The sequence below is a fragment of the Mauremys reevesii genome, linkage group 19, assembly GCF_016161935.1.
Source record: "Mauremys reevesii isolate NIE-2019 linkage group 19, ASM1616193v1, whole genome shotgun sequence".
Lineage (NCBI taxonomy): Eukaryota > Metazoa > Chordata > Testudines > Geoemydidae > Mauremys > Mauremys reevesii.
In genome coordinates this window covers 2,120,386-2,146,429 of record NC_052641.1, presented here as the reverse complement: position 1 = coordinate 2,146,429, position 26,044 = coordinate 2,120,386, and the positions used below count along the sequence as shown (strand labels likewise).

General features: G+C 42.5%; 1 protein-coding gene across 8 annotated transcripts in view; it reads right to left on the bottom strand.

The window, feature by feature from the left end:
• Nucleotides 1-26,044, bottom strand: part of PNPLA7 (patatin like phospholipase domain containing 7) — a 363,329-nt gene that overhangs the window by 230,736 nt on the left and 106,549 nt on the right. For all 8 annotated transcript variants that reach the window (XM_039506224.1, XM_039506218.1, XM_039506223.1 and 5 more), the window contains 4 exons: nucleotides 21,320-21,420; nucleotides 19,177-19,335; nucleotides 6,731-6,808; nucleotides 4,779-4,984 (listed from right to left, as the gene is read on the bottom strand). In XM_039506224.1, coding sequence (XP_039362158.1) covers nucleotides 4,779-4,984; nucleotides 6,731-6,808; nucleotides 19,177-19,335; nucleotides 21,320-21,420 — 544 coding nt within the window. The remainder of the gene's footprint in view (nucleotides 1-4,778; nucleotides 4,985-6,730; nucleotides 6,809-19,176; nucleotides 19,336-21,319; nucleotides 21,421-26,044) is intronic.

Here is a 26,044-nt window from a genome sequence, read left to right as displayed (position 1 = left end):
TATGGTAGCAGAGTCAATGGTACCCATTTCAGTGCTACCAGAGATGAGAAGTGCTTTGGTTTCGGCTGCACTCTACTATTCTCCCCATGCTTAGAAGATTCTGGAGCCAGCAACTTTCCTGTCTAGAGGTCTTATGTCTCTTCTTAGACATTGGGGAAAGCAATTGGTGCTGGGTCTCAGGCAGCACAGGAGGTACACTCCTAACTGATGCCAAAGCATTCTGTGCCAAGTCAGGAAGGCTAGAGTCTGATGGAGCTCTCAGGGCCGCCTCTGTGAGTAAAACCTTTAGTCTGGCTTCTCTGGCTTTTTTTGTCCTTGGCTTAAATATTTGCAAATTTCACAACAAACCTGAATATGAGCTTCCCCCAAATGCTTCAAGCATCTTGATTGTGGATTGCTCATGGGCATTGGCCTAGCACAAGAGACGCAGAGCTTGAAGCCCAGTGACTATGTAACAGAAACCCCAGAAGTGGGAACCAAAAAGGAAACTGATCCTATCTACTCTAAGTACTAAACAATTAGAAAACTATTTAGAAGAAATTTCCATGAGCACACTGACAGCATGTGCTAACGCAAGCCACACAATTCCTTCTTACCACCCGTGACAATCATTAGAACTGAAGCAGCTCTGGGGAGGTTGTGCCATTTTACTGGCTTGCAATGGCACACTATGGTAGAGGGCACTTGAGCCGCCCCAATGGGTACCTCTGAGAGATGGTCACACATCAAGAGTGAAATGCACATGTGGAATCACTTGAAGAAGAACTTAGGGCAATGGTTGTAGATGGAGCATTCAGCAAGTTTGGTGGCAATGGGTAATAGCTAGCGTGGCAGGTGGGATTGCGGATTGATGTTTTAGGGACAGTGGAAGCAAGTGTATTTGTATATTTGAGGAAAAGAAGCAAGAGGACAAGGACAGGTAAAAGGAGGAGGACAAGGAAGAGGGTGTGAGTGGGGAACAGGGATGCCAGGAAAGGATTGGGGTCACAGGGCACCTGGAGAGGTTTCAAAGAGAAAAACAAGTGTGATATCTGCCAGTGAAAGGGAGAGGGAGGAAGGAGTGTTGTGGAATTGTAGTGGCCCTTAACCATATGCTCCTGGCGCGTGGGGGAGGGAAATCAGCAAAATCTTGCATGGGGGGCACAGGAAGGAGTTAGAGATTGCACATATGACAGGGATTGCGAGCTGGGGGTTCAGTGACAGTGGAGAGGCAGTGCTGTTCAGCCAGTGATACAGTAGAACTAAGAAGGAAACAAAACAATTTTGCAGCAGAGGAAGTCTATGTTGTCTTGAGACTCTCTCTAGTGACAGTCACTGACATGAGAGCAGGTATGGAGAAAGCTGAAGCTGGGAATGAGCCAGGTTTAGGGTTTTGGAACAGACTTTTGGTGGGAAGGAGAGGTTAAGGAATCAAGTGTAGCAAGAGCAGAGTGCAGTGAACTAACAATGGAGGAGGAGGAGAGGGAACAATAAAGGAGTTGAGAGTGGTGGAGAATAAGAGCTTAGATCACTGGTAGAGGGGAAATAGGCAATAAGGAAGAAGTGATGGGGTAGCATTTGGAGAGAGTCACCACTCCTGAGAGATCAGAAAAGGAACACTTGAGCAAAGACTAGCAGAGACAAGGTCATGCAAGTGGCCACTTTAACAAGCAGGAGAGATGATCCAAGGTTGAAAGTCAAAAGAGAAAATGAAGGCAAAGAGGCAGGAACAGCTAATGGGTCAGAGGGGACATCAGTGTGAAATATGAAATCACTAAGTATGATGAGGGAGGACTGTGGGGAGAGGAATAAAAAAAAATAAAGTCAGGTTTCAAAATCAGGGAGGGTAGGGGAGATGTAGATGACAGCTATGTGGAGAGGGACAGCAGAGGAGTATATAATTGAATGTGATTTGAACAAAGAGATATAGTATAAAGAATGTGGTAGAAAATACGATGTCTATTGGAAAGCTATTATGTACATTGAGGGCGCACCATCACTGAGGGCATTGTGTTCAGTTCTCGTTACCCTACCTCCAAAAAAGATACCATAGAAATAGGAGCCTGGAGACAAAATTGATTAGAAGCCTGGAGAAACTAAAGATAGGAAGTGTTTAGAGAAGAGATAAAAAGACAGCAGAGATATGCAAAATAATGAATGGTCTAGAGAATAAGAGCCAGAAAAACTCCCACTTACATGCTCATAGTCAAGAACTAGGGGACATTCCACTAAAAACTGAAAGCTCAGGCTCACCATGACTCAGCTGCAAAGTTGAAGCTCAGCTCAAGCTTATCATGGCTAACACAGCTCTTAATCTCCCCACCACCAAGTCCTCTCCACTAACGCTGTTCTCAATCACTGTGGACAAAACCATCATCCTGCCTGTCACTTAGGCCCATAGCTTGGGCCTGACTCAAACCTTTCTTTAGGTCCTCACATCCAGGCTATATCTAAATCTGCTGATTCTTTATGCAAAAAAATCTGAGATACAGCCTTTCTGATCCATCCGCATGGCTACAAATCTCATAGTCTTGCATCTTGATAACTGCAACATCCTTTCCTCTGGCCTTGACAAATGCAATCTTGCCTCGCTCATACCCATGCAGAATGCTGCTGCAAAAATAATATTCCTAGCCCATTGCTTTAACCATGTTAAAGAGAAGAATGAGGGGGGATTTGATAGCTGCTTTCAACTACCTGAAAGGGGGTTCCAAAGAGGATGGATCTAGACTGTTCTCAGTGGTACCAGATGACAGAACAAGGAGTAATGGTCTCAAGTTGCAGAGGGGGAGGTTTAGGTTGGATATTAGGAAACACTTTTTCACTAGGAGGGTGGTGAAGCACTGGAATGGGTTCCCTAGGGAGGTGGTGGAATCTCCTTCCTTAGAGGTTTTTAAGGTCAGGCTTGACAAAGCCCTGGCTGGGATGATTTAGTTGGGAATTGGTCCTGCTTTGAGCAGGGCGTTGGACTAGATGATCTCCTGAGGTTCCTTCCAACTCTGATATTCTATGATTCTATGTTACCCTTCTCTTTGCATTCCCTTTTCCTCCATCATAGCAAACATAAGCTACTGGCCTTCACTTCTAAGGCCCTTCCCGGTCTATTCCCACCCTATCTATCAGCTCTCATTCTGTTGGACTCCCACCTTCAGATGGCCCCTGATGCCAGCCTCCATCACCCACTTGTTAAATTTTCAAATGAGCCCCTTCATATTTTCTCCCACGCTGCCTCTCACACTCAGGAGAGGCTCCCCATAAACACCAGCAAAACTAATTCATTATCCCCTTCAAAACCCTCCTCAAAACTGTCCTTTACTATGACGTCTATAAAACACTTGACAACGGTTAGGCTGCTGGTGTGCTGAGACAACAGCCTGTCCTGCTGACCAAGTCTCACTGTTTCTTTGGGCTCCCTGCTGGTCTGTCTGTATCCATCTGCTGTCTCTTGACTTATACTTAGATTGTAAGTTCTTTGGGGCAGGAGCTATCTATGGGTTTGTGTTTGTCCAGCGCCTACCACAGTGGAGTCCTGGTCACCACAACAATACAAATAATAATAAAATAAATAAAAGGCAACTAATTTTAAACGAATGAAAGAATTTTTTTAGAATAAACTATGAGTGTGAACTCTCTGTCATAAAACCTCGATGATAAGATCATAGCAGGATTGATGTTTATATGGAATAATGAAAACATTTACAGGATGTTTATACAGGATAAAACACTAAGGTATATTCACCTTCATGCTTCACAGCTCATGATAGCCACCAATTAACAGGGGTCAGGAAGAAACCTGCCCTATGGGCAGGTGTAGCAGGGTTCTTCTTTTGACGTACCCTATTAGTAAATGCTGTAATTCTGCAGGGAGATACTGACTTGTACCCTATGAATCATGTAGCAGGGGAGGCTCATAGGGCTGGCTTTAGGCCAATTCCCCCGAATCGGGCCCCAGGCCTAAGAGGGCCCCGCTCCCCCGGCCGGAGCGCAGCAAGCCCCGCGGCCCCGCTCCCCTGGCCGGAGCACTGGGCGGAGCGCTGCAAGCCCGAAGGCCCCGCTCCCCCGGCTTGGAGCGCTGCAATCCAAAGTACCACCACAGACTCGGAGCGCCACCCAGTGAGTACAAGCCCCACAAATCGGGCCCCGCACTTACTAAAGCCAGCCCTGGAGGCTCATTAACTCCACTCTGGTTAAAAAGAAATGGGAGTGATACTCTGGTGAAAGGTCTAGGATAGAGAGGTCTCTTTAGAGAAACACTACCAACATGTAAGCATCGGCTGAGGGTGGCATTTTCCTTATTATCTGAGTTATCAATAAAGCCAAATTCCAGGGCTAGGGAATGTCTGCACTAAATACAGGGTGTTAAAAGGCTGTTCAGAGCAAATGGGGAACTTAATTTGCTTGCAGCAGATTATTCCACCATTGAACATTACAGAGTTTCTTGCACCTTTCTCTGAAGTAATTGGTACTTACCCTGCTGGAAACAGGAATCTGTAATAGATGTAATAAATTAGATCTGGGGTCTAACCCAGTGTGGCACTTCCTAAATTCCTACCCCAGAACATATGGTTTGCTATACAATGTGCTCTAGCAATGGCACATCATACTCACCCCCTCTGTCACTGAAATGTGTTCAAAATAACTGTGGTTTATAGCAGCAAAGAGTCCTGTGGCACCTTATAGACTAACAGACGTATTGGAGCATGAGCTTTCGTGGGTGAATACCCACTTCGTCAGACACATGTGGTTTATAGGTGAGTGTAAAAATGGGAAGCAATGCACCGCTCAAAGGGGGAACTCACTCATAGAAATGAGATTTGGAAATGGACAGGAACATGCAGTCTCGATTGGCCTTGATGGTGAAAATGAGAGGTTCCCCAGTAAGGACAGCTAGTTGGCCTACTATTTCCCCCGGATGGGTGATGAATAGACAGGTCTCCTCCTCAGAGTCTATCTTCCGCTGGTACACATGAAGCAAACCTGAGATCACAAACCAGATGTTGACATCCTGAAAAGGATGGAGAGAGAGTCCCTCGTTATAAACCCTCCTGGATTTTAAACCAACATTAATTGTAACAGTACTGCAACGACTGATGTGTTTGCTATGGGGCTCTATGGAGCGTTAAGCACTTAAGCAATATAATATGGCACATTCACGAATAATTAAAAGCATTTATTAATGTTGTAAACTATTCCAGTTACAATGTTGAAAATGGAGCATTCTGACCGGGGCCATAATTGGGAGACCTCAAGAGGTGGAGAGGACGTAGAATTAATAGCAAAACTCTGAATAATGCTGTATTGTGACAAAACAGAATATATTAGTACTGGAAATTAGCAAAACTTTATTCCCTTAATTTGCATTGCACAGTTACGTATTAAACAAACAAACAAACAAACCAGTCTCCTAGTGCTATTACAGAATATTATTATGCGCTGAATTATATGCCTGTTGCAAAATGCACTAGTATACAAAAAAGTCCAATTGTGTATTAATCGGAGAAGACATTCTAATAAAACTGAGTGACATACATCATGCATTGAGGGTTGGCTTTTTGTAAGCAGGTTATCTGGGCATTTGTAATGCACACAGTTTCATAGGAAAATATGATATATATATATATATATATATATATATATATATAGCATATTTATATATATATATAAATAAAAACTTGAAACCTCATGGAGAAGGATGCTAAATTTACATTGCAACTTTAGCTATGCACTCTTCCGTACAAAACAAAACCTATAATCTGCAGCTAAGATTGCTGTTGCTATTAAATGAGCCCCTCTTCTCTTTAATTACAAAGGAAAAACTCAACACGATGCAAGGGGAAAAAAGGGGGGTGGTTTCCCTACTGTCTGTGTTTGGACTGCAATTCTGAGCCTCTGCACCCAGATGGATAAGCACCTACTAATTCCTCTCGATCTTGTTCAGCTCCCCATTCAAGAGGCAACAGAATCATAGAAATGTAGGAGTGGAAGGGACCTCAGTAGGTCATCTAGTCCAGTCCTCTGCACTGAGGCAGGACTAAGGATTATCTAGACCATCCCTGACAGGTTTTCGTCATTAGAGGTTTTTAAGAAGAGGTTAGACAGAGATTCCAGAACCTCTCTAAGTAATTTGTTCCACCCTTAGAGTTAGGAAGATTTTTCTAATGTCTGACCCAAATCTCCCTTCCTGCAATTTAAGTGCATTATATTTTGTCCTCTCCTCAGTGGATATGGAGAACAATTTGTCACCCTCCTCTTTGTAACAACCTTTTATGAACTTAAATTTGTTGTCATGTCCCCCCTCAGTCTTCACTTCTACAGACTAAACAAACCCAATTTTTAAATATTTCCTTATAGGTCATGTTTTCTAGACCACATACTGCCTGATGTGCACTTTTCAACCCGACCTGTTTTTATCCAGATTATATGGCCCTCGTTACCACAGTGCTTCAGAAATGTTTTAATGAGTTTACCCTCAGAATACCCGTTAGGTTGGTACCTAGCATTCTCATTTTGCAGGGTGGGGAATGAGGCACAGAGAGGTGAAAGGAACTTGTACAGGAAGCCTGTGGCAGAGGAACTGATCCCAGAACTCCCCAAACCCAGTCCAGGGCCACTCAACTCAACTCTAGTCCATCTTTAGTCATACACTAAGATCTTGACAGGACACCCGCTATTTGAATGACTGGAGAATAGTAATAATATCAAACAGTTTTTAAACTACAGGTTCACTTTTCCCTTATTGGAGGGCACTCACCTGGTCTCCCTGCCTTGATACCACAGTCCCAGCCGTAACCTGATGCAATGTTACTTTACCCTTCAGCAACAAGGGATCCTGAGAGAAAAAATAGATATCCACACACACAATTTAAACATCTGTGGAGATGTAAACAGAGGTGAAAATGTAAGGGAGTAAGCAATCTACTGAACAGGAAGGTTATAAATCCCTTGACCTTGAAGCTATAGTTCATTTAACATTTCCCTGCCAATATACATCTTCATAGGAATAATGTAGCTCTCTGTCTTCAAATGCATAGATTCAGACATTTAAGCGCTTTATTTAAACTCCATTTTTGCCTCTACTCCTAACAGACCATGTCCTGGTGAAATGAACATGGACTGGTTGATCTCACCAATGAAAACATGGTTAACATTTCAACCCTCAAGGATTCCTGTATTGTGGGATTTTGTTTTGTAACACATCACTAAGTATATACATTCTAGGCACTATAACTTAAGTATATTTCTCCCACACCACATCCACTTCTATGAATATGCATTTAACACAACATTAATATTAATAGTAGTCAGTTTCAGTACTTTTGGCTAGTAAACAGCAAGCAAAAAAAACTGTAGCAAGTTTTACTATGGATTACAGGTACCTTTTAAAATTTCCTCCCACAGGTCTCAAAGCACACAGCACAATACATAGGGTAAGTGCATGATTTAAAAAAAAAAAAAAAAAAAGTTGGGGAATGCTAGCAAGAGGTCTGCACCCATTTCTATGTTTCTGCTTGTGGTTGTGTACAGAGCACTGAACTGGCACCCAGGAGACCTGCATTCTATTTCCAGTTCTGTCAAAGGCCCATTGAGAAACCCCCAAGTCACTTCACTTCCCTGTGCCTCAGTTTTCCAGTGATAAAATTGGGATTAGTGATACTCACCTTCATTGTAAAGCACTGAAATATGCCATTGAAATACACAATAGAAAAAGCTGATAAATAGAATTACTTATTCAAATGCTCTGGATTCAGGTTAAGTTCGCCTTTCTCAATATTTATTCTCTCAACCTATCTTGAAATGTCATCTACATGTGCTGCTATAACTGAATTGAAAGGTGGCCTCTCTCTCTTCTCCAAACGCCTCTCTCCTCCCTTTGCTGAAAAGTTTCTCAGTAACCTTACATAAAACATCTTGATGAATCATAAAAAATATTTCTATGCCTCCTTCTGCAACAGCACAGTGGGATGGGAGGGGAAGATTTTTCTTCTCTCCCTCTCTCCACTGATGGAACAATCATAGGTGCTGTTCTAAATATCACTGCACACATAGCAGCAGACTTCGCAGGTTGAGTGCAAAGATCAAATGAGGAGAGGCCTTTCAGATTAGATTGGTTCCCCTCTTCCCTAAAAAGATGTATAAACAAAATCCTCCAATCTCTCTCCTGTGCATTTCCTATTAGACTCAATCATGAAAAACAGCTGCTCCCATATCATTTTTTTTTCTTGTAGAAACATGCCAAGCCAGGTGCCATTATTAAAGCACCCAAAAAATACAGAAACTAGCAACAAAGCTGTAGGAGGCACCGACTGAGCCAACTACAGCAGCAGAGGCTCAAAGGGATAGGTGTATGTGCAGCTGTCATGCAGCACTGACAAATGGCTGAGCACACTCTTCTATGTTGCAGATTTTGCCACCATTGTTCACTTGTGGCCACACCTTACTCTCAATAGTCCCACTAAAATCAATAGGGCTACTTGCAGTATTCAAAGGGTCTTTGTTGTGGGTAAGCATGGCAGAACATGTCCCTCAATCACTATCCCCATTGCACTAGGAAAACAAATACAGCAAGGGTGTCAACTCTTTACTATGGTAACTGTTACTCTAAGTTGCTTTGCATTTCCATTACCTGAAAAAGGAGGGTGATACATGAAAGTTTGGTTACTTCTATTTTACCGAATTAAAGCAAAGAGAGCTAGGTTGCTCCCTATAACTAGAGCTTGTGAAAAGATTTTCAAAGGGGGTAAAATGTTTAAACACTTAATTTCAACAGTGTTTCAATTCATTTCATTTTGACTATTTTATATTTAATATATAAAAGTCAAAATGAAATTAATTAAAACAGCACTATTGAAACAAAACATTTTGATGGTCCAGAATTGAAATTTTTTTGAATTTTCATTTCATGGGAAATTTTGAAATTTTGGCTTTTTGTTCTAAATTTGGAAAAAAAAATTTTTTTGAAATGTCAATTTCCCATGAACAGAAATTCCAGTTCCTGACAAACCGTTCTTATAACCCATCTTTATTTGGCTTTTTGATTTTTGATTATGTTAGCACTATTACTACTGCTATTTGGGAACATATTGCCAGATGTTGCCTAATCTTTTTGGAAGGTTAATAATATTTGTATTAATTGTCAATTGGTCAGAAGTTTCTAATCCTAGAATCAGGCTACCCAGAACTATAACCAATGAGTTTAATATCTTGCAGTGACCCTCAGGGCATATGGCAAGGACACTTATACTGTTGTCAAAGTAAAACCTTTGAGATTTTTATTAAAACAAGGAATAAAGCCAGAAAAGCTCCAAGCCCCATAAAAAGATAGGAGTAATACAGTATTGGGGATATTTGTGGTATCATTCTTTGCATAGCTCTTAGATTTGCATACTTATACCCTTTCTTGAGGACCTGGTGGTAAGAGATAAAGGACCAGCCCTGTCTCTGGCATGCCAAATGAGTCCAGTGGTTCAGGTTCCTCAATCCCAAGATTGATGGTAGATAACGATAGAGCTGAAGGGTCAAATGATGGATAGCTAACAATGATGGAAAAAGCCTAGCCTCTACATGGTGGTTTGTCCTATTACAGGGCCTGAGCACCCTCATGAATATTCATGCTTATGCTCAGCCTTCCATGCCCAAATACAGTTTCTTCTATAAGTCAGCATATTAATTAATACATATTAATGCCATTTAACTCATTATCGTATCAGTCACTTCTTGCTCAAGCTACGTTACAGTTATCACTTCCATGTTCCTGTGGTTGCCATTTACCGTTAAGTTTCAACTCCTGCCTTTGGGCAAGCCATTCCTAGTTCCCCAAAACCTAAGGGGTAACAGTCGGACCATTTATCTATGCCAAAGGTCACAGGCCTGCTATACTTGACTACGCTTAAGGTAATGTCTTTCAAAATACAGACCTGTAGGTTCCTTGCATTACAGCTGATGCAGTGAAGGCAAGCCACCCCTCTGGGCTACACAGACTGGATCCAATCTGCAGTCCATCTCACACAGTGTCCTGTCTCTGACAGTGGCCAGACCAGCTGCTCCAGAAGAAGATGCAAGAAACTCAGCAGTAGGCAGATGTGGGATCTGTCCTAAATAAAGTTTCTTGCACTAAAAATGGTACTTTAAAAAAAACCAAACCTGTTGTGTGTGTGTACAGTGCCTAGCACAATGGGACCCTGGTCCATGACTATACCTCCTAAGTGCTACGGTAATATAAACAACAAATAATCATCAATTGAGCGTTAGCGGTTCATGCTGCAGAGGAGAAAGCATGATCTGCTTCTAAATAAAATAAGCCAGTGTTGCCCAAATTGGGCCATAGTAGGTCTGTCTAGATAAAAGAAGCCACCAAGAGAGGGAGACGCAAACTGACAGTTTGTGTTTCAAGATTTCCACTGATCTCAATATTCTAATCTGCTTGGAGTAAGTGAATAATTTAATTACTGATTTACCGACTGAACCCCAAACCCTGGGAGGGCACAGAGAAAGGCATATTATTTCTCTGTGCCATAATAGGATTTTTTTTTTTCATTTTAAATGGTTAGATAATTATATTATCCCTTAGCTCAGACAAGGGCAATGTTTCCAAAGAGGAGCTCACTCCAATGCAATAACAGAAGGAACAACAAATTATGAAATGAGAGTGGCCAGCGACTGGCAATATTACTACATACTTTTCTTTGAAAATTCCACAGGATGGATGAGCGAACATCTATTGTCTTGTGAGCTATTGTTGGCAAAGAGGAGGCTGAGTATGAAGGCCTGGGGTTCAGCAAACTATGAGGAGAAAATAGGAAGGGATGGCAACAAAGAAAGTTCTCAGACAAGGTCACTAGGCTAGTCCCAACCTTCCTAGAAATAACCCAATTAGGATACAGAATGGATACTGAGAGAGCCAAGGGAAGCAGATGTCGGAATTGTGTGGTGAACAAAAAACAAAAAGGTTACATTTGCATCAATTGCAAACTTCTTTCCTTTCTGGAGGAAGAGGTTTTAGGACTCAAAAGACCGTGAGAAACTTGATGAAGCAGAGAGGCAGGAAACATCAGAAAAAGCAGCTTATGACAACGGCTGAGATAGTTATGGAGGAGCAAAAGAATGTGGCAACTAGTAAGAGGAGCAGAAGAGAAACATGTATCAAACTTTTCAGCCAGCCTGCTGGCCAACAAGGAGTATTTCTGCCTGGAAGGAAAAGGCAGTGACTAAGAGTAGGCCAGTGGCTTGACCAGAAGCAAGAAGCAACATGAAGCCTCCACAAGAAGAGAAAAAAGAGAAATGTAACACAGGCCCATTGGCATCAACTGGCAAAGGGTTCACTGTTCTTTACAAGCATCTCCTGTTTCAGACCTGACAAATCACTACACCTAATACACCATTTTCATGGTATTTATCCATAAAGGTAGCAATGTGAAGTCTCTACTGGAAGCATGTAACTTAATCAATACTCATTATCACTGAAAGATGTATTTACAGGTGATATTTAGGCAACTTTGCCTTCTCCAATGAAAACTATGCCTTACGGTCTTGGAGTGAAAGTAAGTCACCAAGGACCGATATGCCTCAGTTAGGGCCCTTTCAAGTGGGAGGGAGTTGTCAACCCTCCCTGGGTAGCCAATAATATAATGTATTGCTCAATTGTCCATTGCTGACCCAACACAGAAATGACAATGAAAACCCATCAAAGATAAGCTATAAACATCAAAACCACTTGGAGGTAAAAAGGAACATTAGACAGGGATCACCCTATCGGTTAAAAAGACAAAAGAGTATCACAGATTGGAAACAGACATTCTGCATCCATTCACTAAGGAGACATCTTGTTGAGCATAAGTATTTCATGAAATAATGGATCCTAGTTCCTGGGAAGCCAGCCAGCTCTGAACCGGGGTGAAAAACCTACTTTATTAGATAGGAAAAGCAATGATTAATAAGTGCAGGCCCTAGTTTGCCTTTTATGGTTTTATTTTGTATGGTAACCATCTGTTTCCATCACTCTCTTGTTTCTAATGGAACCTTTATTTTTTCTTAAATAAACTCTCATTTTATTATAAGTGCTCAGAAGTGCTGAGCACAATACAGGAGAAGTGATTTAAGATAACACAAGTAACTGTTCCTTTGGGAGCAGAGCATCTAGGATTTCTGTGAGTAGCCAGTGTCAGGGGCTGTATATCACAGGGGAATACTTCAAGCGGATTTGGCTGCACCTATTGTTAACTTGCAAAATAAAGTCAAGGCTGGCATAGCCCCAGGGAGACTGCTTCAGTGACTGAAAGGCTGGTGGTGTTAGGGAGCTAACACCCAGCTATCAGAGAGGCAAGACTCTCAAGCTAGAGACGGGGGGTAACAAGGTAACAGCCCTGGGTACCCCCAAGAACCATCACAGTAAGCAACCCTGATCATTGACTCCACAGTGAGGAACATGGGTAAATATCTCTGTGGCCCAAATAAAGAGAACAGGAATCTGCCATCCAGGGCTAGCCATATCACCGTAAGGGTGAGATGTCCCAAAGAATGCTGAGAATGTCCCACCATCTGGGAAGAAATACTACCAAGTAAAGGAAAACTGGCTCAAGTCAAACCACTACAAGGACCTGTGAAAAGAATGGTCAATGAGGCCCATGCATGTAATTTACTCAGCCTCCTAGTGTTAAGCAAGAAAGAACCTCATTGGAAGAGGAACTGATCATTTTCCCTAAGGGCTCGTGCAAGGCTCTGTTTAGTCACTGTTCCTACTAGAACGTTCTACAGGATGTTAGACAGGAAATAACTTTTTAATAATAACCATGTTAGCTGGAGTGTGTTTGCACATGCAAAGTTTTTTTCAGAATTAATTTTAAAGCTTTTCACTTCATTTTTAAAGACCTCAATTCACTACCTGTACACGTAGACTTAACATTTACTGATATCTGGAAGACAGAATTATCCGAAAAAGAATCAATCTAGGTGTTTCTAAGATGCATTATTGTATCCAGGAGTCACCCATCTGCCTAAACCCCAGGTCAGGTTTCTGAGTTCCCCACTCCTCTACCAAGAGCTGACACCAATCTCCAAAAGCAGAGTAGTTTCTTGAACATCCAGGTCGGCATTAGGGGTGTGATTCACCAAGAGCATCCATACAAAGCACCACATAAATCCCATATAAGCCCTTACTGCAAGGTTCTCAAGTTGTCCTCTGCACTGGGGTGCATTTCTCCCTAGAGGTCAAATACCAACTGCACTTAGAGGAGGGGAACACAGAAAAGCATATGCAGCCCTTGGCAGGCAGATGGAAAAGAAATTCTTCCTTCAAACTGTTTACAGATTTGGTTGTGTGTCATATTTAAGCCTGCACATATCCCAATATCCAACTGAGAGCTTAAAAATCCTCCTAAATTTAATTTTCAAAAGCTTTTCAGTTGCCCTTCAATAGAACAGGACTATAAAAACCAACGTGTTCCTGAGTCAAAGAGAAAAAATCACCTAAATCCCTCACAGCTCTGGTTGCAAGCCCACACCTTGCTCTTGGATTGAGGGCTCCATGCGTTTGGCTGGCTTCCTTCCGACGCCGTTCATTTGATGGTTTTCTGAATCACAGCTGGGCACCAAAATACACTGTGCCAATTATTCTTGGACATGTATAAAAGGTCATATTTAGATGCCACTTAACTTCAGTTCATGGAAAAAGTGAATTATACACAGATCTACTCTAAATGAGATCTGAGCAACAAACAACTTGTGCCACATCTCTCATGTTATGTACATTTTTGGTTTCATCTCACTCCACCTGCCCCCAGGAAGAAACAACACACATTAATATCTTATCATAATAGTTATATGTATCCTGCTCAAACCCAGTCTCCAGTGATTACAGCCTGCCTACCTCAGTTCCCCTTGCAGTTTCAACAGCATACTACATACAAGAGGCATAGCCACAAGTGGGCCTGGGTGAGCCACAGCCCACCCAATTAGCACCCAAGCCCACCCAAATTTGAGCCTGAGGGAACGTCAAAGTGTACTTGAGATCACTCAATGAGAGCTAGCACACAAAACCAGAATGTAGCCGTAGGGGTGGGAGCCTCACCACCAAGTACATCCCATCAGAGATGCCAGGTACATATTCAAGGCGGATACTCCCTCCTGCTGTGCATGCTGCCACAGCTATGGGTTCATTTTTAGGCATTAGATACAGCAGAGCTAGCATGGGTACATCTGCACAAGCTAGGAATCATATCCTCAGTTCAAATGTAAATGTATGCTACACTGCAGCTAGAAGCGGGGTACTCAGGCAGCAAGCCCAAGCTGCTGCCAGTGCTACTCCTAGCTACCCTGTTATTTTCAGCCTGCAGAATTAGTGTGTGTCTTTTCCAGCTGGAAAACCGAAGCATGCTCCCAAATGCAGTGTAGACATGCCCCAGGGCTCCCATCCCAGCAACTTAAGGATAAAACCCAATATAGGGGTATTGTAATTACCTCAAAACAAGCAGAATCAAGGTTAATTTAAAAGAAACCCAAACATGTTAAGATCTGGAAATGCACAGTTAAGGTACCCAAGCAACCTCAACTCTGCCCCACAGTCATTCTTCTTTTTTCCTCATGAGGTCATAAACCATAAGCTGATCTCAGGGCAGCTTGGCTTACTCCCATTGGGTGCCTATTTTGAAAGAGGGCATCTTAAAATGAGGCCACATGTAACCTCAGTCCTATTTGAGACTATAGGAGATGGTAACCATTTTCAAAAAAGGCAGGTCTTCATGGAATTCTTTTTAGAGAACATTTTTCTTCAAACCATGTTGAAACAAACTTTCAGTTATGAAGAACAATGGCAAAAAATTACCATTAATCCTTTAAAAAAAAAAGTCTTCAAATATAGCCAATAGATTTCCAGCACGTTTCTGCTACATAGGAGTTTGACGAGCCTGCATTATTCCATTATTAAGATAATTCAGGACCAAAAAAATCTTGATACTGAGTGCTACATTTTTAAAGGACCCATTTTTTACTTCATTGTAACTGAAACTAATTTAATTGCAAAGCTCTGCTCATCCTATGCAACCATGATTAGCTCTTCTATTACATGCGTAAGTGTCGCATCTCCTATCAGTATAAAGTTTGGGGCATTTCTTCATGTAACTACTATTTCAGCTAAGTAACTTCTTCAATAAGAAGAGTTGTTTTGGTCACCCTCTAATTTTACAAATTCTACCCGTCTTAGGGTTGTCAATAGTGGTCATCCCCATAGTAGGAGAGCGCTGCATGGGTTGATTACATCTGGAACACAAGGGTCAACACAGTGGGCTTAGTGGAGTCTTCTGCTCGTCTCTCACTGCATTCTAAGTTCTTATTGGGAGATTTTTTCCTTCCTTCTCTTCCCTATTCTAGTCATGGTGCATTCTGCAGCACACTCTAAAGGCAGTTGCCAGACTTCAGATCAGCCTACTTCTTATAGTAGCTCATTCTTACAAGTGAACCTCCTCATCAAGAGCATCAACTCCAGCTCTTACGTGTTTTGTCCCGAGTTTTGCAACTGCAATGTCCCAGAGGAAAGCAGTTATTTAGGCAATATGGTCACTAATGTACCTGGGTCCTGACCTACTGATGGCTTGAAGTTGATGACCAGAAACTTGAACTGGTAATGGCAGTAAACTGGATGCCAGTGGAGGATGCAGGGGTAATAAATTACTTTTCAAAAAATGAGTTTTCATGCTGAAGACTGATGTCAGACTGACAGCCTTGAATATTCACTGTTTCTATCTAATCACAGAACATGTACAGCAGGATTTCACTCACACACTGTCCCACCAGCATGCCTCTGTTGAGCTTGTAGGGTAGCCACAAAGGGTGAGAGCAAACAGTTTATTGTCCATAGCCCAATCTGCCTTTGCCTCTCTATTAATAGTATCAGCAAGTACCAATTACTACGAACTGTGAAGTGCTTCTGTGACATCCACAACAAGCTGGGCTGATACCACGAACCCATTTCCCAGAGGCCAGATAGTCTCCAAGACAAATGAAGTACTAAATATTCTATAGCAAGCTCTACAGCAAAAATTAGAAGATACTAACTTGAGACTATTAATCTGGCCAGGTATATGGTCTTACCAGACACTACACATGTAACCCACAGCTGCTGTCATAACCACAGTGTCGCAAATTCCATTCTTTATAAGTCACTCTCCACTCTGATTGAAGAGGTGGAAGTACCAGTTCTTTCAAAGTCCCCAGCTAAGAGCAATATTCAGTTGAAAGGGAAATAAAGTCGCCTGGCATTTGCTTCACTAAGCCCATGTGGGCAGCCTGGAAACTAGCCATTTTCTCTGCTATGAGTCAGGCCCTATGTTTTGAGCACAGCTGAAGTCACCTGGCAGGTTCACTCTTTAAATTATAGATTAGGAGAGAGGCTATTGTTTTAAACACACTAATTAACGGGTATAATTAGAGTAGATCGCCTCTATCAGACATCATGAGAACAATGGGAGGATTCATCTTCCAGGTTATTATAACTATTTGAAACATTGAAACCGACTCTTGTTTTGCCTTGAAAGCAAAATGATAGGGCACGTTACGAGTCCCAAAAGAGAAGTCAATGCCGCTCTGCAGAGCTAAATTAAGCCCTCCATAAATAATAGTGCACAAGGCTACAAGGCCTGAACTATTCAAATTAGCTTTCTCTCTCTCCTTCTTTCAGGCACTGAGGCGTAATAATGTGCATTAATTTTAGAGCCCACATGTCTAAGGCCCCGCTATAGTTTGCAATATGCTGTGCTAGACTGCAAGAGCTCACTTGGTGATTAGCTGCTCAGCTAAATTATTTCCTGCATTTGAGCTATGCCATTTGCACCCCAAGTTTGACCCCCAGTTATGGTGGAAAGAAAGGTGACCCAGAGCTCTTGGTTTAAAAATCAACTGCAACAGCCATTTATTTTTGTGCTGGTAAGATAATTACTTTCAAAGCACCTTCCTTCAGAAAATTTCAAAGTGTTTCACATACACTAAATGATTACGCTTCACAACACCCCGGTGAGGTGAGGAAGTATTAACTTCATTCGGAACAAGGGAAAACCAAAGCACAGAAAGGCAAAGTGACTTCCCCAATGCCAAATCTTGAGACAGGATCGGCACTAGGGGTAGGAGTTAGCTTTTCCAATTCCTATTCCCTGCGCTAGCCAGAGGATCCTGCTGCCTCTCTCCCTAAGATATATGTAGAGGGCAAGAATTTTTTCCTTTTCTATTAAAAATCAAAATCGCTCCTTAGCTTAAACTATTTTTGGTAGCTACCTTATGGTGAACCTCTGAATATTTTAGGGTGGCAGGAGAATATAACTCAGAACTTTAACGTCAATATACTACATGACTTTGTCAACATACAAAAATTCCATTGATTTAACTACATCAATTTAGAAACAGAGTTAATTGAATTAGTGCAACTCCCTTATGTGGAAATTCATAAACAGGTTTAAGAGTACCTCATATCAAGCTAACATTTTAGTGTAGACCTGGCCTGAATTAAGGTAAGACAACCCAGCTACCTCCCTCAGGGACATGAAAAATCCACATCCCTAAGTGACACCGGTGTAAGCTAACCTAAACCCTGGTGTGGAAAGTGCTAGGTCAACAGAAGAATTCTAGCTACTGCCTCTTGGGGAGGAGGATTAACTATAGTGACAGGAGAACCCTCCCAACACTGTAGTGTGGGGTGGGCAAACTTTTTGGCCCAAGGGCCACATCTGGCTGGGGAAATTGCATGCAGGGCCAAGAATGTAGGGCTGGGGCCGGGTGTGGGAGGGAGTGCAGTGTAGATATGCAGGAGGGGACTCAGGGCATGGGGTTGGGGTGCAGGACATCTTTGTTTCATCTGTACTGTCACATACACAGAGAGAGAGAGAGAATTTAGGCCCTCTTTTGGAACTCATTTGATCTAACAGAAAATAGACTTTTTTAAACAAATGGCACAGATAACTGGGTTGCTCCTGCAATTAGTTCTTGGAATTCAAGTATCTAGGACAGTGCCAGTCCTCCTCAATTGAGGGCTTTTGCAGTTTCTGTCAATCTGCCAGAGCTTGGCACCTTTATGGCACCACTCACCTATTCATTCAGGCTTTTAGCTAGCCAACTGCCACTACAGCAAGGGGACTCTACTGCTTTTATAAAGCTACACAAGTGGATGACTCATTTATTTGAATGGATTCATTTGTAAATCAAGTGGGAGATGTTCAGGTACCACAGAAGCAGGGCTATAAACTCAGCAAGCCCTGAAAACTCTGACTCAAGTAAGGACTTTGTATGCTGAGCAAAATAGTAACTCTGGAGGTTTTCTTTTGCTCCTGGAGACAAAGAAGCAGAACACAAAAGCTTATGTAATGTTGTTCTGCACCGACCACAATGGGGGCCCCATAAATTGTTACACGCATACAGTATTTAGATTTTCAGCCACAAATATAAACCTTCAAACATCAGGATATTAAAATATTAAGACCCAGAACAAAGTTAGCTCAGGCATGTTGGACACTGCTTGTATTAGTCCCTTTTTTTTTTTTTTTTAAATGTGCATCTTAATGTATGCAGGGTTCATCACATATCACTAAACAGAAAGGCTTTGCAGTGTGCTCCAGTTACTGGCATTCCAAGAACCTCAGTTTCCAATCTTATACCATGATCAGTTTTTGAATATTAATATCCATATATCAGGTATCCTTTCAAGAAGTCTATACGCTGTCAAAAGCCATCTGCTCCACTGGCAGCCTCCTTTCTTTATATGAGCACAAAAGCTGCCCGCACGCACTTTCCAAAGGTACTGATATTTGCACTTGTTGCAACTGAGTATCACACTGCCACCTATAGGCAGTCTGAGAAGGACTGTCAACATGGGTTGTTGACAACAAAAAGTGTAAGATTAGATAAAAATGAGAAGTTGTTTCTCACTTACCTGCAGTAAAAACCTTTGTGATTCCTACCAGTAAGGTACATAACTGCAACTTCAAAGGCAAAAATAAACTCAAATGGCCGACAGTCATGCATTAAGCATTACAGATGTAAAGTTACATCTATTTCAATCCTGCTTTCAACTTTAACAGACTGAGGAATAGAGGAACTCCTGCTCAACCAGTCTATTTCCCTTCTAAAGAGTTTGCAGTACATCAGGGAGGTGATTTACTTTTTACTGATTGTGCAGAATGGGACAAAGGGCACAGCAAGATCATTTCTCCTTTAATAACTTACATTGAGTTTCATCAATGTTAAAAGGTCTTTCTTAGCAGCTTCGAAGATGGCGTCAATTTGTTTGCCGGCACAGGAGTCTGGCGCAGCTAGGTCACCCTCTATGTAATGGAGAACCGCAGAGGGAGTGTGTGTCACGGTCACAGTCTTCTTCAATATAGACTTTAAAAAAGCAGAGATGCCAAATGTTATTTTTCATGCTACAATTGGCATCTACCTGGGAAAAAGAAATCGTGGTATCATCTATGCTCTCCAACCTACCATAACTGGTGACCTAGAAACACGTAGGAGTTTTTAAAACAAGAACAAAAAGCTCACAACTGTTCACTAAATTAATCACCCTTGTGTTTCCCTAGACAGTCGGTCGTTCTAATGCAAGAATAGGTTTATTCATCTGGCATCCCAGAAGCCTGGAAAAGAGAGAAATAAGATTTCTATCTTTTAAATCCTCCCTCCCCCAAGTATCTCACAAATTAGGCAGCTGCTGCTATGATGGAATTAAGATTTAATTAAAACAGTGAGACAGGCAATTACACATGACAACGGGAGTAACAAATCCAGAGAGATGTCTGTGGGAGTCTGGAGAAATATCTCAGAGAAAATTCCAAACCTCACCAAGGACATGAGGGTAAAACTGTTTCTTCATCACAGTTCTCAGAAAGCAGGATCCTGCATAGATTGAGTCTCAGAGGACCTAGCATATACCAGTCAAATACAGGAGCACTTACACAAAAATCCCAGAGGCTTCTGGCACAAACACACTCCACTCTGATCAGAGACCAGCCTGCTAAGTCACCTATATTGTGTGAAACTCAGGCCTTCCCCTTTTCAGTCTCTGAAACACCACCATCACCTGCACTGCAAAGTGTTTTTGAGATTGAGAAGGTTTCTTTGTTTAATCTGGCCTGAAACCCAAATGCAGAAGGAGGTGGGGATGGCCATAGCCAGATGCGGAACCTAGATTCTCGTAGTTCTTAATCTGGGGTGCACGCACCCCCTGGGGGCACGAGAGCCCTTTCTGGGGGTGTGAGACATGCCAGATTTTTTTGGAAGGTAAATCATCGAAAACACAAATTAAGCACAGGCACGTAAGTGCAACTACTTTGTGTCATCAAACCTACGTATTTATTTACATTATACATTTTAATGATTACTGTAATATACAAACAAAAAATATATCTAGGTTTAAAGAACTGACCTACTTCAACGATTTTTGATAAGGGGTGTGAGAACATATTTTGAGAACCAAAGGGGTGCAGGCTGCAGTAAAGGTTAAAACCACCTCTAGGTCCTAGAAGATACCTGACTACCTGCTTCTTCTGTGAAGACCGCCTCCTCTTCCAGTTCTGCTTACCCCTCTTACCCAGAACCACCACTGCAGCCTCCAGGGTAGGAGGAACCTTTACCAAATAGCAATAGTTTCTCCAATATCTTTACCAAAATTTCAGTTCAAACTTTAATTTGCAAAGATGTATAATTAGTCAGCTGTATACTTTTGCTCTGAATTGAAATCTGCAGTTCATGCTCTCACCTGGGCTTTTAAAAAAGTTAAAAACAGACAAGTCTTGGAAACAGAAAAGCAGATGAGTAGATTTTGAGTCACAGGATGGAAAACCCAGTCAAAATCTCACAAGCTGGATGTGGCTTTTGAACTGCTGTGGCTTTTGAACCAGTTTTGATAGGTAAAACATGATCTGGTAGAAGATTCATCCGTTAGAGTAATCCCTTTTGATATGTGGGTAACATCCAAGCTAAAATAGCTACAGCATATGCACTATTATTTGTCAAAGCAGTCTCATAAGGACTTTTATCCCATGCCTCAGTACCAGAGTCCTTGTTGGGACTAATGAGCCAGAAGAGCCATTAAACTCTATTGAGTAATTACAAGTTTTAAATACACTTACACAAGACAACTGATCTGCTTCTGCAAACATCTGGCTTTACATGAAGACTGGATGCTGACACAACCCTCATGGAGAGGGCCAGAGCTCCATCCGCCTATGTATAAGTGCATAGTTGCAGAATATTTTATGTGACCATGCAATCCGTAAGCACAATCGAATTCCTTATTCAGGTGCATGAGGAGGAACCACATTAAAAGGGAAGGAGGGAAGAGTATCTCTGACCTCATGCAGAGAATGTCTACCTTGCTCACAACAGGACCGGTCGGAGTTTCATCTGGTGTGAAATGCACCCTGGCTCTCTCGTACGCCATATCCAAGTCTGATTTAGTGCCACTGGAGCTACCTGCAAACAGAATGAAAGAAGTTTTTTCAAAGCACTCCCACCACCATGGCTCGGTTAGCCTTCCCTATAGCACTTCTTGGTCAGTCTTCTCAAGGACAGCAAACACCATATACATCCATAGGCCACTTTTCTTTTTTTATTCCTAAAGTTAAGAATTGCACAATAGCAAAGAAAATGCAGCCTGATGTTGCAATATAGCTGGATCATCTTGCAGCTTCTAGAAATTACTACACCTCTACCCTGATATAACGTGACCCGATATAACACGAGTTCAGATATAATGCAGTAAAGCAGTGCCAGGGGGCAGGGCTGCGCACTTCGGTGGATCAAAGCAAGTTCAATATAACAGTTTCACCTATAATGCGGTAAGATTTTTTGGCTCCCGGGGACAGCGTTATATCGAGGTAGAGGGGTATATCCACAAGGGCTGCTATGCAAAGGCTTCACAGACAGCACGACAAGGAAAACAGCATTAACTTTCTACTCTCTCTGTCAATTTTGCCTTTATTAGAGCAGCATTTTCTCACCAGGCTATCTGGTTCTAGCCCCTCTGCACAGACTGTGTGGTTCCATAACTGAACAGTTAAAGTGACCTGCAAAACAACCACCAGAAATTGACCTGTGAAGAGAAATTCATTTAATTTTCTATCATTCTGAGCAATTGAAGATGACATTTTAAAAAATATATATTTTATTATTATTATTTCTAAAGGTGAGGAGCTATGTGAAAGCTTGGACTGCCCCCAAGTCCATAATGGTCTCCCATCATGCTGAGGAACTCCAGCTCGTCCAAGTCAGGGGCCTGGGTTATCTCCCCTTTCTCTCTGGCACATCTTTTCCATCTCTTTCATTCTGTCTCTAACAATGAAGCAAACTTGGCAGTTCTGGAAGCCACTAAGCTCCAATGGGGCCATACAGTATTCAGTTATTAACTGCCATGAAAGACTAGTATTAGCTACTCCAAAAACAGTCACTCCAGAAAAACTTCCATAAGAGCATTAGAAGAGCACCTCAAAGAGAACACGGTCACCTACATGCTTGTGTTATGCCACCAGCTGAACTGCATACGTTAAGACTCTGATCCAGCAAAGCATTTAAACTCACGCATAAAGCTAAGCACATACGTAAGTGATTTGCAAGACAAGGCCTAAAAAAGGAATCCAGCAATGTGTCACATCTTATCACACAGCCATGAGAAGCATCTTATACTTGGCTCTTTCTATTAAAATCATAGAGCACAAAGGAAAGGTAGCCCATGGATGAACATACTACTCTACTACAATTCTACAAGTCACGTCTTCCCACAACCCTTTTTTATGCCTGGGAATAAATTAAATTAAACCAAACCATCTTGCTGCCAAAGTGGGAATCAGAAAGGATGTAGCAAGCAAATGTTACCTAGAAATCTTAAAGCAAAGGAACAGAAGGACATAGGCAACTGAGTGGAGCTTCATCCTTATTGGCCAATACTTGCTCACTGCTGACCCACAATGTTCTGGTATGAAAGTCTGGTATGAAAGTCACTGTGCAAGTGCCAGGATATGGGCACACTTCTGACAATATCTCACTGCTTCTCCCTTCCTGAACACTTATTCACAAGAGCAAAGCCATCACTTACAACAGCGGTCTCAAACTCAAATGACCACGAGGGCCATATGAGGACTAGCACATTGGCCCGAAGGCCGCACCACTGACACACACCCCCGCTGCCCCTGGCCCTGCCCCCACTCCACCCCTTCCATGATGCTCTGCCCCACCCCTGCCCTGTCTCTTCTCCACCTCCTCCCCTGAGTGTGTGGCTCCCCACTCCTCCCCAATCCCTCCTGGAAAGTGCTAAGTGCCACCAACAGCTGTTTGGCGGTGGAAAGCGCCTGGAAGTAGGCAGAAAAGAGAGTAATATAGTAGTATAGTATTAAAATATAGTATGCTATTAAAAGTCAATTTATTAACTTTTTTATTAACTACTTTAACTGTAATGTGAAAAGTCAGTGCTAATTTTGACAGTCATTTCATTTTTGGCCACTTAGCTGGCAGCGTTTTGCATCAACCAGAGCATCAGTATTAGGTTTAATATCCTGAGACAAAACCAATCTCAGTGTTGCTTTCAAATGTTAATCAGTGAGCCTTGACCTTAACACAGATTTGTTAATCTTCATGAAAGAGAAAAACTGTTCACACACACACACACACACACACACACACACACACACACACAGGGCTAGTCTACACTTACGAGCCGGGTCAACGCGGTGAGTTCGACTTCTCGGAGTTCGAACTATCGCGTCTAATCTGGACGCGATAGTTCGAACTCCGGTACTCCACCACTGCAAAAGGCGGTGGCGGAGTCGACCTTGGAGCCGCGGACTTCGATTGTGAAAGAAACCTGTAGAATTCTGGAATTCCAACATCTGTATACTTCTGCTTCAAAATGGTGTCACACTGAAGCTCCACTAACTCGCTCCACTAACATGCATTTCCTCTGCAACATAGTCAATTTCAACAGCAAATGGTGTGGAAAAAAGTTGAAAATTTGGTTCAAGTGCCTTGAAATCATTAAACCACACATCAAACTGTTTGTATAAGTTAGAAATGATCTCTGCATATTCTTTCAGTGATTTGGGTTCAACTTTTCCTAAGGAATTTAGAGTGGAGAAATGAACCAAATTGCCAGCAGTCAGCTGTTTCCCCCACATGGTCGTACATCTGTGTTATCACCTGTTTTCTACCCTGAAGTTTCAAGTTCAGTGCATTCAGGTGATCAGTTACATCTCTTAGAAAAGTAAGGTTGCAGATAAAAGTGGAATCAGCAAGCTGTGGAACCTCCTTGCTTTTCATTTTCATGAAATCAATCTCCTCTCTAAGTGCAAAAAAACGCTTCAAAACATTTCCAAGACTCAGCCATCTAACTTGAGCGTGATACAGAAGTTCCCCATATTCGCTGTCCATACTTGCTAGAAAAGAAGTGTACTGTCTGATTCAGCCTTCGTGCATGTATAAAATTAACAGTTTTAACAACTACATCCATAACTTCCTTCATTTGTAGACTTTTACTACACAGGGCTTCTTGGTGCAAAATACAATGTATACCGGTGAAGCTAATTCCTGGTATATTGAGGCTGTTCAGTTTGGTCTTCAATAATCCAACCATACCAACGTTTTCAGAACACATTGATGGCGCACCGTCCATAGCCAAAGATACAAGTTTGTTCCATGGCAGCGCAGCTTTTTCAATGCACTCTTCCAGTCCTTGAAATAGGTCACGTCCCGTTGTGGTACCCTTCAGTGGCATTAAGTCTAGCAATTCTTCAGTTATATTCAAATTGCAAACCACACCTCTAATGAACACTGTGCGGTATCTGATACATCTGTACTCTCATCAAGAGCAATTGAAAATGCTTCAAAGTCTTTTGCTATTTGAATCAATTGTTTTTGCACATTATCAGCTAAATCTGTTATCCTGCAGGCAACTGTATTGGTAGAGAAGCTTATGCCTTCCAAAACTTTCTTCCTATAAGGACATAAAATTTCACTGGCCTTCATAAGACATTCTTTTACAAATAAGCCTTCTGTAAAAGGTTGCGATGATTTCGCTATCATTTTGCTTATCACAAAACTTGCTCTTACTGAATCTTCACTAGACTTGTTAATAAGCTAAAAGAAATTTCTTTGCTTGGCAAATGCTGCTTTAAGTTGCTGAAGTTTTTCCTCTGGATTTTTCCAGTGAATGCATCATATTTTTCACGGTGCATCGTCTTGTAGTGCCGACACACGTTATACGCCTTGGGAACAGCAATTGTTTGCTGACAAATAAGGCATTGAATTTTATCTTTTACCTCTGTGAAAAAAATATAAATTCTCCCATTTGTCTTGAAAAACTCTCTTTTCTTCCACGAGTGTTCTTTTTTTGACAAAGTCATTTCCAAGCGGTTTTAATAAAATATATACACTCAGTAAAGCCTCCCCACTGCACTGGGCTGCACCACCACTCCGCTCCTGCTCTGTCTCTTCTAGGGGTGGCAGGTTTCTAGAAATTTTGGTGGTGCCCAGAACCTGCCCTCCCCTAAACTCCACCCCCACCTGCCTAAGACTCTGGGAGGGAGTTTGGGTGGGGGAGGGGGTCTGGGGTACAGACTCTGGGATGCAGACTGCGATGGAGTTTGGCTGCTGGGTGCAGGCTCCGGGCTGGGGCAGGGGTGCAGGCTCTGGGATGGAGTTTGGGGATAGGAGGGGTGAGGGCTGTGGGGCTGGGGATGAGGGGCTCGGAGCATTGGAGAGGCTCAGGGCTAGGGCAGGGGAAGGGCAGCCTGCCCTGACCATAGTGAAGGGGGGGCACTAGGACCCTGCGCCAGCTGGCAGAGCCCAGCAGAGTCAGCAGGAGCTGCAGGCTCCGGGCAGTGAGGAGGCAGCAAGCAAGGCCAGGGGACACTTGGGGGAGGCACGTGGGGGTGTCAGGCGGGGCCAGGGGCCTCAAACATTGGGGAGCAGCACACGGGGAGCTTAGCTGCCATATAAAATAACTCAGGGGGGTGGGGGTGAGGGGAGTTTGGTGGCGACAGGAAGTAAGGGGGGGCACAGGGAGCTTGGCAGGCTGCAGGGAAGAGCTCCACAGGCTGCGTGTTTGAGA